The following is a 16,130-nucleotide window of genomic DNA, read 5'->3' as shown; positions in this document are numbered from 1 at the left end:
AGAAAGAAAGATGGATTTACTTACAATATATTTATTGTAGAAAAAGAGCCACAAAAGCAAAATAAAATAAAGTGTCTCAATATAGAAAATTATGTAAATGTTCTAAATATCTAAATAAATAAATAAATAAATATCTAAATCCTCTATCACTCACCTCTAACACAATCACAGCTTGGGCAAGTTTGGCTCGTTTGCAAATTCAAGAAACTTTTTAGATGAGATAGTGGGCGTGATGGCAGAAAAATGTTGAGGTGGACGTCTTTGCTGTGAATGGATGGGTTTTTTTCACACATGAAAATTTGCACGTTTGTTGTTCAGGAAGTTGTCTCATACAGAAACGACCTACTGCCCTACTTAGTCTCTTCCTGCTGTACCTGCACGGTGGCAGTCATTGTTTTGCTGCATTTCAGCTGTGAGAGTACTCTGATTTGCTGTTTTCACACAGTAACATGTCTTCCTTGGTACAGCCTTTGTTTGTCTGTGTTTACTCAATGTTTAGATGACATAACAGCTGTTGTATGCAGCAGACAGAAAGTCACAGCTGGCAGCTGGGACAGAACAAAACACAGTTCAGGCCCAGTAACAGACCAGTCTGTGTGTGAAACGAGCTTTTATTCATCGAAAATGTCACAAACCTCAGTCTGTGTCACCGGCAGTGTGTAAACGTAGAACAGAACTAAATGATTAAAAGAAGTTTTGATATCACTGGTCCTCAGCCAAAATGCTTTCAGGATACATGTTATCAAACTTTAGAAATTATGAGTCACTAAAACCAGAAATGGCGCTTAAAACGTCCGATGGTTTGTTGGTTGGTTTTCATGACGTGTTTGTCGGTCAGTTCTAAGATTAAAGTTCCTAACTGAAACCAGAAATTAGTGGAATATTTTTTAGTAGGTGCTCATTTTCTGATGGACAGTCTCTCAAACTATCAATCACTTGAGCTTTTGAGCTCTACTCTGACCTGGACTTTTCTTTTAGCGGGAAATCTGTAATTCTACAAGGTAAAGTTAGACATTAAAAAAAAAAAAAAACCACATTAAATTATGCGCAGCACGGTGCAAGAACAATTTCACAGCAAGCAAGAATGTCCTGAGTTCAATTCCACCATCAGGCCAGGGGCTTTCTGTGTGGAGTTTGCATGTTCTCCCCGTGTTTGTGTGGTTCCCGCCGGTTTCCTCCCACAGTCCAAAGACATGCAGTTAGTGGGGATAGGCTATTTGGAAACTCTAAATTGCCCATAGTTGCGACACATTGGTGACCTGTCCAGGGTGTACCCTGCCTCCCACTCTAAGACAGCTGAGATAGACTCCACTATCCCCCACAACCCTGAAAAGGATAAGCAAAGACAAATGGATGGACATTAAAATATACGCTTTAATGTAAACTGCTCAAAACAATTAAAATACCATTTTTTAAACAGAGTATATATCAAGACATTTAAACTTCTGGGACACTGATCTGGTCTTTTAATTAGTACAGAAGTTAATTAGTTTCAGTTGCTTTGGTGTTTATGGAATTAACAGCAGGTTCGGTGGAGGGGCAACAATGAGACAACCCCTGAAGCAGCAATGGTTTTGTTGGTGACAGCTGCTGACATTTTTCCCTGCTCTTCTTTTTTTTTGACTCTTTTTCAATAGTTTTGCATTGGGCTGTTGAGACCTGGACCCTACAGAGGTGCACAGGTAGCTCACCTCCTCCATGATGGCACATCAACACATGCCATTACCAGAAGGTCTGCTGTGTGTCCCAGCACAGGTTTAAGAGCATGCGAGATTCCAGGAGACAGTCGGTTAATGTAAGAGAGCTGGACAGGGCTGTAGAAGGTCCTTAACCCATTAGCAGGACCGGTATCTGCTTCTTCAAGCAAGCAGGAACAGGATGAACACTGCCAGAGTTACAATAATGACCTCCAGCAGGACACTGGTGTGAATATGTCTGATCTAACAGTCAGAAACAGACTTTGTGAAAGTGGCCTGAGAACTGAATGTCCTTTAGTGGGACCTGTGATTACTTCCTGGTTCTATGGAGCCAGATTGGCATTTGCCAGAGCTTATCAGAACTGGCAGGTCCACCACTGGCACCTTGTACTTTTCACAGAGGAGAGCAGGTTGACCCTGACCACATGCGACAGACGTGAAAAGGTCAGAAGAGGGTGGGGAGAACATTGTGTTACCTGTGACATCATTTGACATGATGAGAGAGATAACCTTCATTAGTCTAACTCGGATTCAGGTTAGGCGAGTGTTACGGGCCAATCACCACCGATTTCAAAGCTATACCACCGATGTCAAACGGTGGTGGTCCAATGATCGTCTGGGGCAACATATCCATGGAGGGATGCACAGATCTCTACAGGCGAAATTGATACCACTGACCGACCCATAACGCTCGCCTAACCTGAAACCAATAGGACATCTCTGGGACATTATGCTTCGTCCATGGGTGGCTGCCAGGTTGCGCCTCAGACTGTCCAGGAGCTCAGTGATGTCCTGGTCCAGATTTGAGGGGAGCTCCCCAAAGAAACAATCCGTGGTCTCATAGGGAACATTCCCCAACGCTGTTAGGCATGCATACAAGCATGTGGGGCCGTGCAAACTACTGAGATTTTGCCAAAATGGACTAGCCCGCTGCATTATTTTTTCACTTTGATTTTCAGGGCGTCTTTGAATTCAACTCTCTGTAGGTTTATTCTGAACACATCACGCTGTCCATATCAGTACAGACATCCAGAATGCTGTTTGTCCCCATTAGATCTGAAGGGCTTTCAAAGCGTGCCTTTAATTTTTTTGAGCAGAGTATATATTTGATTTACTGTTCCTCAGAATTTGAAGTGTCTTTCCTCTTTTGTGCCATGTATCACTGAATAAATAAGGTTGGTTGTAGAGACATCTGTAAACAGGCACGTTGCCAAGTGATGAAACAAACTAACATCATGTCATAATATTCTGGGTAATTGATGAAACAGCAACGACTGGATCTGGCCTCGCTGGGTTCAAAATAAAGTCAGTCTATTTGTGGTAGAATAGCCGCTGTGTAACTGCTTCCCTTTTTCAGATTTTTAGATAAAGTGGCCACAAACAGACGTAAAAGACATCCAACTCATCAAAATAATGTAGATGTGTGTAAACGACCACCAGTCAGCTGTTTTAACTGTCGTATTCGGATTCAGGAAATCAAAATCCATTCGAAACAGCCCACACTGAAGCAGACACGTTTGAAAAATCAGTGGCCACCATCACCAGATGCCGTCATTTGGTTTTGTCCCTCTCTGAATATCTTGGAGACCTCCTCAGCTCCAAACTCAGCCAGGATTTCAATTTCTTGTGGCTCAAGTATTAAATTGTTATTATTATTATTTTGTGTCGACTTGTGTGGATAATTCAATGTTAGATAATTCAGTGTGATGGCTTTTAACAGAGCAATCTCAATAATGAGATGTCCATAATGAAAACTGAAATTTGTTAAATGTAATGAAAAGTCTTATTGTGCATTCTTTTTCATTTTCCTTTGTGTTTGTCGCCTCACAGTCACCTTTCTATTGCCACTGATCTCTAACCGGAATTATTCAGTGGGGATTTTTAACTGGTTTCTCTGAGTCCTGCAGCCTGAGGGGTTTTCCTTGTGTCTCCTTCCAAGAAATGGTTTAGAGACACTGCTTGTCCTCTGAGAGCATTACTACAAAGCCTTCTATGCATTTTAAAAGAATTTTCTGTTCTGTTTTTTATTTGAACCAAGTGTGATGCATTGATCTTCTGATGCTGTGCTCACTACAGGTGCTTTGGGCCCAGCTGATCCAGCTGCGTACGTCCTTAGAATCCTTCAGTCCAGCTATGAGTTGACTCCGAGTCCCTTCTTTGTCAGAATAAAAACTGGACTTTAGACTGTTTCACCTCATCTCAACAGTTCAGGATACTTTGTAAAACTGCTACTATGGAAACGAGTTGCAGTTTTTTCTCAGAATACATAAACAGCTGTCACATCAGCCGCTTACAGTAAAGTTCCCAACAGAAGCTCCGCCTTTAAAGAGTCTCCTTTTTCATTTAGATTTTGTTTCTAAGAAACCAGTCATGGCCACAGTAGTGGTCCTTGACAAATAAAGAATAAAACTAAATCCCATTGTTGCTTAGTGCGGGAAGCTTGAGGCACATACATATTTCTCGGAGGCTGATTAAAATGAAAACCACCTGAGAATCATCTGAATGCTGGAATTAACATAACTGATGACATCTGCTTCAGTCTGATTGCTGACCTGGAAATAAATCGGAATCTGAAATATTTCATCATTTCAGAAAATCTTGTGCTCCTGCCGCCTCTGACTTTCTGACTAGTCTTCAGCTTTGCATGAAAGGAGGACTGATGTCTGATATGGTCAGAGTTTTGAACGTCACTGAGTGGAAGTGGTTAAAAAAAGTTACAAAGGTGCAGATGAATGTAAAATCCTTTCAGTTGGTGTTGGGATTTTGCTTCACCAGGAAATGTTGGCAGGAAATGTTGCAAGATGCTGACAGCTCTGTGCCTCCACCTACTGAGCCTGTAAACAGATGAAAGTCCGCGTGCTGCGCTTACATGTTTTCCTTTCCTACGATTCGTGTCTGTTAAAGAGGAACATGTTCTGTGCTATAACAGCTTGAAAAAAGCAATGAGAATACGAGCAGACAGCAACACTTGCTATTGCATATTCTTTAACATTCTGTAATATTTTATGCACTACACTTGTCTATAATTGTAGCTTTTATTTAAATACATTTGAATATATATAGGGTATATATATATATATGAACAAGAAGGCATCGGTGGGCAAGGGACACAACACAAATGCTACGGCAAGGAGGAGTCAGGACGCCAGGTCAGGGGGGAGATATCATCACCCCCACCCGAGATTGGGTACATAGCCCCAAGTGCGATAGGAGAAGGATCGTTGAGTGCGAGAGGAACTGACCTGAAAAATAGGATCATGGCCAAGCTTGAAACCTGGATCCCCCGTAGCCGGTTACCAAGATTACGTGAAGTACCCTCAGAAGGTCTGCTAGATGATGTTAATGCAGCACTACGGGCAATACCTACAACCACAATTACCGACACTAACAAGCTGATCTACAATACGGCAGCAGTGATCAGTGAGATGCTTGGTTACAAGTTGAACAGCCACAAGGGGCAGTACCCTCCATGGAGAAGGAGGCTAGAGGGCAAGATCAAAGTAGCACGGAGGGAGGTTAGCCAACTAACAGAGTTGCAGAAAGGTGCGACAAATAAGGTGCCTAAGAAATACAGCAAGCTGTCCATACCTGAGGCCTTGGAAACTGCCAAGCAAAGACTCACAGCCTTGGCCAGCCGCTTGAGGAGGTACACCAGAGAGATAGAAGGCAGGAGAATAAACCAGCTGTTCTCCACAGAACCAGCAAAGGTGTACTCTCAGTGGCAAGGGAACAATAAGAGAACAGCACCACCAAGGCTGGAGACGGAGCAATACTGGAAGAGCATATGGGAGAAGGATGCAACCCATAACGGCAATGCTCAGTGGCTAGTGGATCTGAGGGCAGACCACAGCGACCTCCCTGAACAGGGTCCAGTAACCATCACAGTGGCAGATATCCAAGAAAGGGTCTCCAGTATGAAGAGTTGGACAGCACCAGGGCCCGACATGGTTCACGCCTACTGGCTGAAGAAGCTGACTGCACTCCACGAGCGTCTGGCAGCACAAATGAACCAGCTGCTAGTTAACGAGAGACACCCGGAATGGCTAACTGAAGGCCGGACGGTCCTGATCCCCAAGGACCCCAAGAAGGGACCGGTCCCCTCCAACTACCGACCAATAACCTGCCTCAGTACTACATGGAAGCTCCTGTCAGGCATCATATCGGCTAAGATGAACAGGCACATGGGTCAATACATGAGCGGGACACAGAAAGGAATTGGCAAGAATACCAGAGGTGCAAAACACCAGCTACTGGTAGACAGAACAATCAGCCGAGACTGCAAGACCAGACTGACCAACCTGTGCACTGCCTGGATTGATTACAAGAAGGCCTATGACTCAATGCCCCACAGCTGGATACTGGAATGCCTAGAATTGTACAAGATCAATGGGACCCTAAGAGCCTTCATCAGGAACTCAATGGGGATGTGGCGTACAACACTAGAGGCCAACTCCAAGCCCATAGCACAAGTTACCATCAAGTGCGGGATCTACCAAGGAGATGCTCTGTCCCCACTGCTGTTCTGCATAGGCCTGAACCCCCTCAGTGAGATCATTAACAAGACTGGCTACGGATACCGACTACGGAACGGAGCAGTTGTCAGCCACCTCCTGTACATGGATGACATCAAGCTGTATGCCAAGAGTGAACGAGACATCGATTCACTGATCCACACTACCAGGCTATACAGCAATGACATTGGAATGTCGTTCGGACTGGAGAAGTGTAGTCGGATGGTAACAAAGAGAGGGAAGGTAGTCAGAACTGAGGGGATTGAACTACCAGAAGGCAACATTGCAGACATAGAGGACAGTTACAAGTACCTGGGGATCCCGCAGGCAAATGGGAACCATGAAGAGGCCGCTAGAAAGGCTGCAACCACCAAGTACCTGCAGAGGGTCAGGCAAGTCCTGAGGAGTCAGCTGAATGGTAAGAACAAGATCCGGGCCATCAACACATACGCCCTGCCCGTGATCAGGTACCCTGCTGGGGTAATAGGCTGGCCAAAGGAGGAGATAGAAGCCACTGACATAAAGACAAGAAAGCTCCTGACCATGCATGGAGGGTTTCACCCCAAGTCCAGCACCCTGAGGCTGTACGCTAAGCGGAAGGAAGGGGGCCGGGGACTGGTGAGTGTCAGCACCACAGTCCAGGATGAGACAAGGAACATCCAAGAATACATTGGGAAGATGGCCCCAACTGACCGAGTGCTCAGTGAATACCTCAGGCAGCAGAAACCCAAGAAAGAGGAGGGAGACGAGGAACCATCATGGAAGGACAGGCCCCTGCACGGTATGTACCACCGGCAGATAGAGGAGGTGGCTGATATCCAGAAATCCTACCAGTGGCTGGACAAAGCTGGACTGAAAGACAGCACAGAGGCACTAATCATGGCAGCACAAGAACAAGCTCTGAGTACAAGATCCATAGAGGCTGGGGTCTATCACACCAGGCAAGACCCCAGGTGCAGGCTGTGTAAAGATGCCCCAGAGACAATCCAGCACATAACAGCAGGGTGCAAGATGCTAGCAGGCAAGGCATACATGGAACGCCATAACCAAGTGGCCGGCATAGTGTACAGGAACATCTGTGCGGAGTATAACCTGGAAGTCCCGAGGTCAAAATGGGAGATGCCCCCAAGGGTGGTGGAGAATGACCGAGCTAAGATCCTGTGGGACTTCCAGATACAGACGGACAAAATGGTGGTGGCTAACCAACCGGACATAGTGGTGGTAGACAAACAGAAGAAGACGGCCGTAGTGATCGATGTAGCGGTTCCGAATGACAGCAATATCAGGAAGAAGGAACACGAGAAGCTGGAGAAATACCAAGGGCTCAGAGAAGAGCTCGAGAGGATGTGGAGGGTGAAGGTAACGGTGGTCCCCGTGGTAATCGGAGCACTAGGTGCGGTGACTCCCAAGCTAGGCGAGTGGCTCCAGCAGATCCCGGGAACAACATCGGAGATCTCTGTCCAGAAGAGCGCAGTCCTGGGAACAGCTAAGATACTGCGCAGGACCCTCAAGCTCCCAGGCCTCTGGTAGAGGACCCGAGCTTGAAGGATAAACCGCCCGCAGGGGCGTGCTGGGTGTTTTTTTTTTTATATATATACCCTATATATAAGATAAGATAAGATAAGATAACCTTTATTAGTCCCACACGTGGGAAATTTGTTTTGTCACAGCAGGAAGTGGACAGTGCAAAAGTTATGAGGCAAAAATTAGAATACAATAAGAATAAATACAGTACACAACTGTACAGAATAGAATAAAATAAAATACTATATACAGTAGAATAAAATAAAATAAATATACAATAAGATACAAATAGAATACAAATACAAATACTATATACAACTGAGTAAAAATACAACGATGACAGAAAGGATTATTGCACTTAGTATTATTGCATATGTATGGATGTGTGTGCTTGATCAGTTAAAGTCTTTATTATGGAGTCTGACAGCAGTGGGGAGGAAAGACCTGCGAAATCTCTCCGTCCCACACCGTGGGTGCCGCAGTCTCCCACTGAAGGAGCTGCTCAGTGCTGTCACAGTCTGCTGCATGGGGTGGGAGATGTTGTCCATCAGGGATGACAGCTTAGCCACCATTCTCCTGTCACTCACCACCTCCACTGGGTCCAGAGGGCATCCTAGAACAGAGCTGGCCCTTCGGATCACCCTGTTCAGTCTCTTCCTGTCCCCAGCAGAGATGCTGCCGCCCCAGCAGACCACACCATAAAAGATAGCAGAAGCCACAACAGAGTCATAGAAGGTCTTCAGGAGTGGGCCCTCCACTCCAAACGACCTGAGTCTCCGCAGCAGGTACAGCCTGCTCTGCCCTTTCCTGTAGAGGGCGTCTGAGTTATGAGTCCAGTCCAGTCTATTGTTCAGATGAACACCACATATATACCCTAAGACAGCTGGGATAGGCTCCAGTGCCCCCCGCGACCCCGAAAAGGATAAGCAGAAGTGAATGGATCGATGGATGGGCGGATATTTTTCTTAAGCCAAACTTCACGTGTTTTTATTCTTCAATTCTGTCACATTGGTTCTCAAACTGCAGCCCCCATAGTGGGGCACAGAACCACGAATGACATAATTTGGAGGAAACCCCCCCCCCCCCCCCCCCCCCCCCCAAAAAAAAAAAAATAATATTTGGGGGGGGGGGGGTTTAAAATGTTTTAAAAATGGGGACAAGATAAGATTTTTTTTTCTTCTGCAGTTGGGTCATGCCAGAAAAGGATTTTGAATCACTCCTTTTAGAAATGTTTAACATGCAGGGTGTTTCAGGGGAGTTTGGACACCACCCAGTGATTTTAAGAACTGAAACAGGAAGTGAAACTATTTAAATGGCAGTGTTTGCTTTTAAAAGACTTTTTAAAAATTGGTTTAAATTAGACTTTTTAGGCTTTGTCTTGGTATGGTGTACAGCAGAAACATGCCAAACACAGGCAGGACTGCGTTACTTAAAGGATGCATTATTTTATTGATCATCAGTGTCTCTTTTTTCTACTTTTGATCAAAAATCTGAATGTATGGATAAAGCTTATGATGCAGATGTGATGAAAGAAGAAAAGCAATAAAATAAAAATAAGTATATTAAAACACACACACACTAGATACCGATGGATACTGTAAACATCTTCACGTGTTTGATTATGGCATACATACATAATCAAACATTATACAGTTTGCTAAAAGGCAACAACAGACAAGAGATGATTTATTGGTAAACAGTCCACACGTCTTGAATATATCTTTAAATTCATAACTGCTGCTAATGTTTCTTGTGTATAGATTATAGAGATGCCAAAAAAAGAGTTTCCAGCTACCATTGTGTATCTACTAGTGTCTGAATTTAAATTATATTTAAAGTAAAAATATATAATTTTCTTGTAGAAACCACAATGAGATTTCCTGTTTGTTGGTTTGTTGGTTGGGTAGTGAGTTAGTGAGAAAACAGTAATTTGCTGTTGCACCTCTCACTTCCAGTGTAAAGTGACGATAGACTTGTCATCTGATTGCTACAAGACAGCACAGCGAAAACTTGAAATTTTACCCCCAGCTTCCGCTGCGTTCACAAGACAGGAAGTAGATTCATTCTGTTGAGTAAAGAGCATGGTGCTGGAAAGACGTGGAGGACACTTTTAAAGAGTGCTTTACATGTTATTAGGAAGCCCACACACTCCACCAGTGAGCCATGAGCAAACGGAAACTGAGTAAGTTATGGTTTTTTTTCTGATGGGGAATTATTTGGAAAAGTACTTGTCGTCTGTCGCCCTAAAGGATCCAGCAAAAGTAAATCAAATCCGTCAGTGAGAGAAGCACCTGATGGTGGACTGAACTTTCTCTGATTTTAGGCTGATTTTAAAAACTGTTTAAAGTTTTATATTTTGGTGTAAAATACTAAAAAGAAAAGGTAGTGACAGCAGAATTCACACAAAGCATACACAGTAAAAAAAAAAATCTTTGCTCTGAAATCCAGCAATATTTTTTTCTAAAGTTTAGATCGTCCAAAGGTCACAAGATAAAACTGGTTGGGCATGACATGAATTAAAGTTGTGCTTATGTTCTATACAAAGCTTAAAACCTCAGTTTCAGGACTGAAACAGTCATTTTCCAACATTTTTGTTGGATGACTTATCAGTCATCTTACAACATTGCAGATCTACTAACAAGGATGTTTAAATTTAGGTGAAAGGTGTAATCCTTCTAAGTAATAGTACAAAAGTTGTGGCATCAAACTAGCCTGTGTCTCTCTGCCGGGCACGCAGCTTTTTCTGAGATAAATCTACAAATTTCATGTGACATGTTGTAAATAGATATTTGGGATCTTGATCATCCATCCGTCCATTCTCTTCCGCTTATCCTTATCAGGGTCATGAGGGGATCTCAGTTCAATTCAGTTCAACTTTATTTATATAACTCCAAATCACAACAACAGTTGCTTCAATGTGGTTTGTATGGTAAGATGAGGACCATATGATAAAACAGAGAAATACCCAGCAACATTATGAGCAAGACCTTTGGCGACAGTGGGAAGGAAAAACTCCCTTTTAACAGGAAGAAACCTCCAGCAGGACCAGACTCAGGGAGGGGCGGGGCCATCTGCCGCTAACAGTTGGGGTGAGATGAGGAAGACAGGGCAAAAGACATGCTGTGGAAGAGAGTCAGAGATTAATAACAAGTAATAATTAAATGCAGAGAGGTCTATTAACACATAGTCAGTGAAAAAGAAATGCATTATGGGAATCCCCCAGCAGCCTAGAATTATTGCAGCATAACTAAGGGGGGATTCAGGGTCACCTGATCCAGCAGTAAACTGTACACTTTAGCACAAAAGAAAGTCTGATCTTACAAGTAGAGATGTGTCTGTCTCCTGAATCCAAGCTGGGAGCTGGTTCTACAGAAGAGGCCTGAAAACTGAAGCATCTCCCTCTCATTCTATTTTCAAATAGTAAGCCGGCAGTCTGAGAGCGAAGTGCTCTAACAGGTTGATATGGTATGATGAGGTTTTTGAGATAAAATGGAGCCTGACTATTCACAATCTTGCATGTGAGGAGCAGGATTTTAACTTCAATTCTGGATTGATGAGAATACATGAGAAATATGCTCTCTTTCTAGTCCCTGTCAGAACTCTGGCTGCAGCATTCTGGAGCAACTTTGAGGGTTTTTAGGACATCCTGATAATAATTACAGCAGTCCAGCTTAGAAGTAGGAAGTAAGCCTAATAAGGCATTTGAAGACATAAATTTTTAAAAACGTTTTACACACAGGTGATAAATTACCATTAAATGTTCTAAACTGTGTTGTAGAAAAGTCCAGTGACTGTGTATCTGCAATGGAAGCTGCAGAAACTGGACAGCGGATATAAAAACACTCTCCATGTTTAATTTGTGTGTGACGGCTGTTTTTCACTAAATGCAATCGGGTGAGAATTTGTGTATTAAAGTAGTTATCAGTGTTGTTTTTGCAAAGCAGATCTTGATCTCAGTCAGACTTCCTGACACAAAAATATTTTTACTGCTGCCTTGCCACTTCTGCTTACTCTTATCACTGCGGCTGGTGCTGCACATTTTACTGTAATTGATAGTTCAAACACCTCCCCCTCTGCTGTGGTCTTCTGTTTATTCTTTTAGCTAAATTCTGTTGCTGTCTTTAATAGTTCTGCCATTTTTGATGTTCACTTGTGTTCAGTTCACTTTCTTTGCTTTTTTGTCTGTCGCTTGCAAACCTTTTTCATGTGTTTGACTGTTGGTAAATTGCTGTTGCCATCTTATTTTTCCAAAGCCCGACGTAACTGTTACATGCAAAGGTAAAGCTGTCAGCTGAAGCTCACTGGCCTGGTTGGCAAGCTGCTTCCATAGAAAGGATATTTGCACTGGCTACAGATAACTAGTGAGGACAGATTGGACTTCACAGCAAGCCTCAGTGCTGAAGAGGGATTCATCATTTATTAGACAACTACAGGCTGCAGCTGTGTTCACGCCCCAGATTAAGGAAACTTTAAACAGCTCACTTATATTGAAACTCCAACTGCAACTTGCAGACTTCTGAAATATGCTTTATAATAAAAGCCAAAAGAATTTGAAACAATTTATTAAATTTGCAACCAGATATTGTTTATTGTATGTTTTTAAATTATGTTTTTAATCTGATTGGAATATCAGAGCAGCCAAATGACAAAAGCAGCGTCTTAAATTTGGTTTTGAGTCTGGTCTCCTAAAGACAACCTGCAGCCTGTCCTAGCAGACTCAGACTGACACAGTCACTCTCTGACTGACTTTCTAATAACTACCTACTTATTTGTAAATGCAAACAGATTGCCTACGCATGGCAGTCAATCTTACTCAGCACCCAGTTTGCGCCTTTGCAGTCGGAGGTTCTCCTTTTATTCAGCTGGTTGTATTCATGTTATATTCCCATTTAAAGCAAAGCTGCAAACGCCTTTGTCATGTTACAGTTAAATGATATACTGCAGCAGCTACGTCACTGTTTGTGGAGGAATTTCTGAATTTATTTTTCTTTGAGCTTCTGGCTGGATTATGAAAGTAGGTTTCTGTGTATGTGGATGGCAACAGATATGTGATCTTCACTGATTTATCATACTTAGTTGCCACATTTTCACAAAGCGATTTCATGCAATTGCTAACTTTCAATCTAAAAAATAAGAGCAGACTAACTCAGTTTTGATGCACCAAAGTGAGACTGAAGTGAGTGATCGCAGTCCTTCGAAGCAACCATTTCAAAAGCGAGTAGGGAACTTGTTCATTGCACAAAGTTACAGTAATTTTAGTTGGACCGCCGTCTTCCACCACAGTTTTTCTTGGTGTGACTTTAGCGTAACACACTGAAAAGAAATGTTACTTTGAACCAACTTTAATAATTACCCTATTTTGTTACAGCTAAGTTTATTAGTTGTACTCAGACTGTAATTTAATATAAACCTTTTACTTGAAGTACAGATTCTCACTTTGACAAATTGTTTGTGTTGATTATTTTCATGGTAAGTTATTTTTAATTTTAGGTACAGTGAAATAAACAGTGTTAACCCAGAAATCCCAATTTTCTGTTGCTACAGTGGAGTGCAATGCAACACTTTTTCAGTGTAGAAGCATTTTTAAAATTAAGCAATCTCTAGTGGTTATATGTAAAAGCATATAAATAAAATGAGCTCAGGTGGCCACTTTTAGATCGGGCACAATCCTTACTTACCTATATACGCTCAGTCACCATAAACTTGAACCCCAGTGCACTCTAAGTCTGCTGGAGACTCTAAGTCTGCTGGAGACAAAATGAATGAAAACCATCCATTATCTGAACTGAATCTGAACTCATTCATACCTTAGATTATTTCAGAATAACCATTCAACACAACATGCATGTCTTTGGGCTGCGGCAGGAAGCTGGAGCATCAGGAGAGAACACATGACACTAAAGAAGTGCCCTGAAACAGGAACCTCTTCCTGTGATGCGACATTGCGACCCACACCATGATATGATAAAATACATCTTCTTTAACATCTGTTGATATCAGTCACAAATATATTGAGCATTAAAAATCCCCCCAAAACCTTAGTGTAACTTATCACAGGTTACATTTATAAATATTATAATATGGAACTGTATCAAAGCGGAGGAAGTAATCTAAAGCAAACATATTTGAAAATGTCTTGTATGTATGGTACATAAGACATGAATAATATTACTATATATTAACTCTTAGTAGAGCTGAAGTAGAAAAGTAGTAGTAGAAGCACAGAGACAGTGGTATTAGACGAGTCTGGTAAAAGAGGCTGATGTAAGTTTATTTGTGCAAGCCCATAAATGAATGTGCTCTATTGGCGCTCGTTCCAGTGTGTCCGCTGTTGCTTTGTCCACTGTTCCACTTACAAACATCTTTTTGCTCCATTGTTAACGAAGCATAGACGTGCCTTTGTGCTGTTTGAAGGGACAGCGGCCCGGCTGAGCGCACAGAGCTGAGCTAAGAAAAGACAGCGAATTCCTGCTGACAGGACAACAGGCCTCTGTGCATCTCTTCTTCTGCTGCTTGACTTGGTAGCTGTCTTATAAAAACTGATTTTTTTGAGGCAGCCTGAGGACATTTATTCGCTCTGTGAAAACAAATCAGCTTCAGGCTTCGGGACAACAAAAACCTCCAATGGAGCTCAGTTGAGTAGTTTTAAAAAGTTCAAATTTTAGAGTCACGTTGTTGCTTTAAGTGTCACGTTGTCCTTTGACATTTACAGAAATAGCCAAGGATCATAAATGCTGAAGTGAATCTGTTTGCTGCAGAAAAACATTAATTTTGGAACATCGTGGCATTATTTTTCTTAACAGAAATTGGCAAAGGACGTAGCTGCAAATTTTGTAAAATCTGCTTGTCTGCTGTTATAATTTGGCACTATATACATAAATCTGATTAGAGTTAACAGTAGATAATTTTTCCTTAGTTCCTCAAAGTAATTGTATCTCAAAGAAAGCGAAACCATTTTAAAAACAGAATGAACTCAACGCCTAACAAGTTCTTTGGGATTTTTGAATGTTTCTACAACCAAGCGAATACAGTTGCTACCAAAATAAAACAGGAAGTGCATGTCAGAGAGACAAAGCATGCATTGACAACAAACAGAGGGAGACAAAGGGAGTGAAAAACAGTCCAGGTAGCAGGCACGCACAGTCGGGCCTGGTCTGGGCTACTTTTGGTACGTACGGTTCAGTTATGGCACCATCAGGTGCTCTGTGGGCATAAAGCAGGTCAGGCATGGGTTATAGAAAGTACTATGTGGGCCAGATGTGCCCCAGATGTCACAACTGATCTGACCTCTGGCAGATAGAAAACCACAGATGTGGGCCATATCTAGGACAAATGTTCACTTCTCTCTGAGATGAGACAGGACAGCACTAAAAAACACAGAGAAGGGGATGAATTAAGTAAAAACAGAAGCAAAACTGACCATAAACTTAACAAAACCCAACAGTATAATAAGGAATAAATGACACAAAGGGAAATGCCCATATCTGTTTATTGGAAAGAGAGGAGGTTTTTAAGTTGATTGTTTAGTACTACAGTGTTTAACTTAACTCCACTGAGTGGGATTTACTCTAAAATATGACAGGCAATAAAGAACATTTTCTCATTTTTATGGTCATGGAAATCGATTAAGAACAATGTGGAAGTGACACATGCTGGCTCAAGTGTAAAAGATAACATCTACCCTCCATCAACCCCATCTTTGTATCTCTCTCCAAATCATGAGTCCATGTTTAGCTGCTGAATTAAATAAACAGCAGTCAGTGCCTCCAGAGCCTAATTGGTCCTTTGGGAAAACACTTGAACACTGGTGAAAGTTCGGGAGCTTCACCTCATAAGAGAGAAACAAGGGTACGATGACATTCCTCAAATGCCTCCAACGCAAAGAAAACATGTTGGTTTGCAGCTGTAGGTCTAAATAGGGACATAATGGCTCTGCACTGATGCTAATGTGTGTTTAAAATGTGCATGTTCATGTCACTAAGGGGCTAACCCAAATTAAAAAGATGACCCTGTGCAGGGATCAGCCAGTGCATCACTGCAAAACGAGCCAGATTAAAATCATTTTGTCGCGTTTAATCTTGATGAATTTGGGGTTTTTCAGTTTTTAACACACACGTTGTGTTTTCCTGTTTTTCTATTTTTTAAAAGATAAAAGATGACAAAGAAATTGATTGAACTCACTCAGCAAGCAAAAAAGTTGAGAAACTCTCTGACTAAAGATCTAAAGCCAGAGAATATAAAGACGTCATGAACTAAAAAAACAATAAAAAAAACTGCATGTTTATGTTTCTAAAACAATTCTGATAAACAAGCTTGAAATCACAGACTGTATACAAAAGATGGAGGCTACCATGATGTCCTTTCTTTTTTGAGCTCTTATTTTGAAGATAATTTTAAA

At 42.1% G+C, this 16,130-nt stretch overlaps 1 protein-coding gene across 1 annotated transcript in view; it reads left to right on the top strand.

The window, feature by feature from the left end:
• Positions 1-9,795: 9,795 nt before the first annotated feature.
• The window catches only part of sh2d3cb (SH2 domain containing 3Cb), a 58,424-nt gene continuing 52,089 nt past the window's right edge, over positions 9,796-16,130 (top strand). Inside the window, exon 1 of the mRNA XM_085426386.1 lies at positions 9,796-9,914. Coding sequence (XP_085282512.1) covers positions 9,896-9,914 — 19 coding nt within the window. The 5' untranslated portion in view covers positions 9,796-9,895. The remainder of the gene's footprint in view (positions 9,915-16,130) is intronic.

The sequence above is a fragment of the Rhamphochromis longiceps genome, linkage group LG12, assembly GCF_057381845.1.
Source record: "Rhamphochromis longiceps isolate RC_006_pf linkage group LG12, R_longiceps_female_GT1.1, whole genome shotgun sequence".
Lineage (NCBI taxonomy): Eukaryota > Metazoa > Chordata > Actinopteri > Cichliformes > Cichlidae > Rhamphochromis > Rhamphochromis longiceps.
This window is presented reverse-complemented; position numbering and strand designations above follow the sequence as displayed.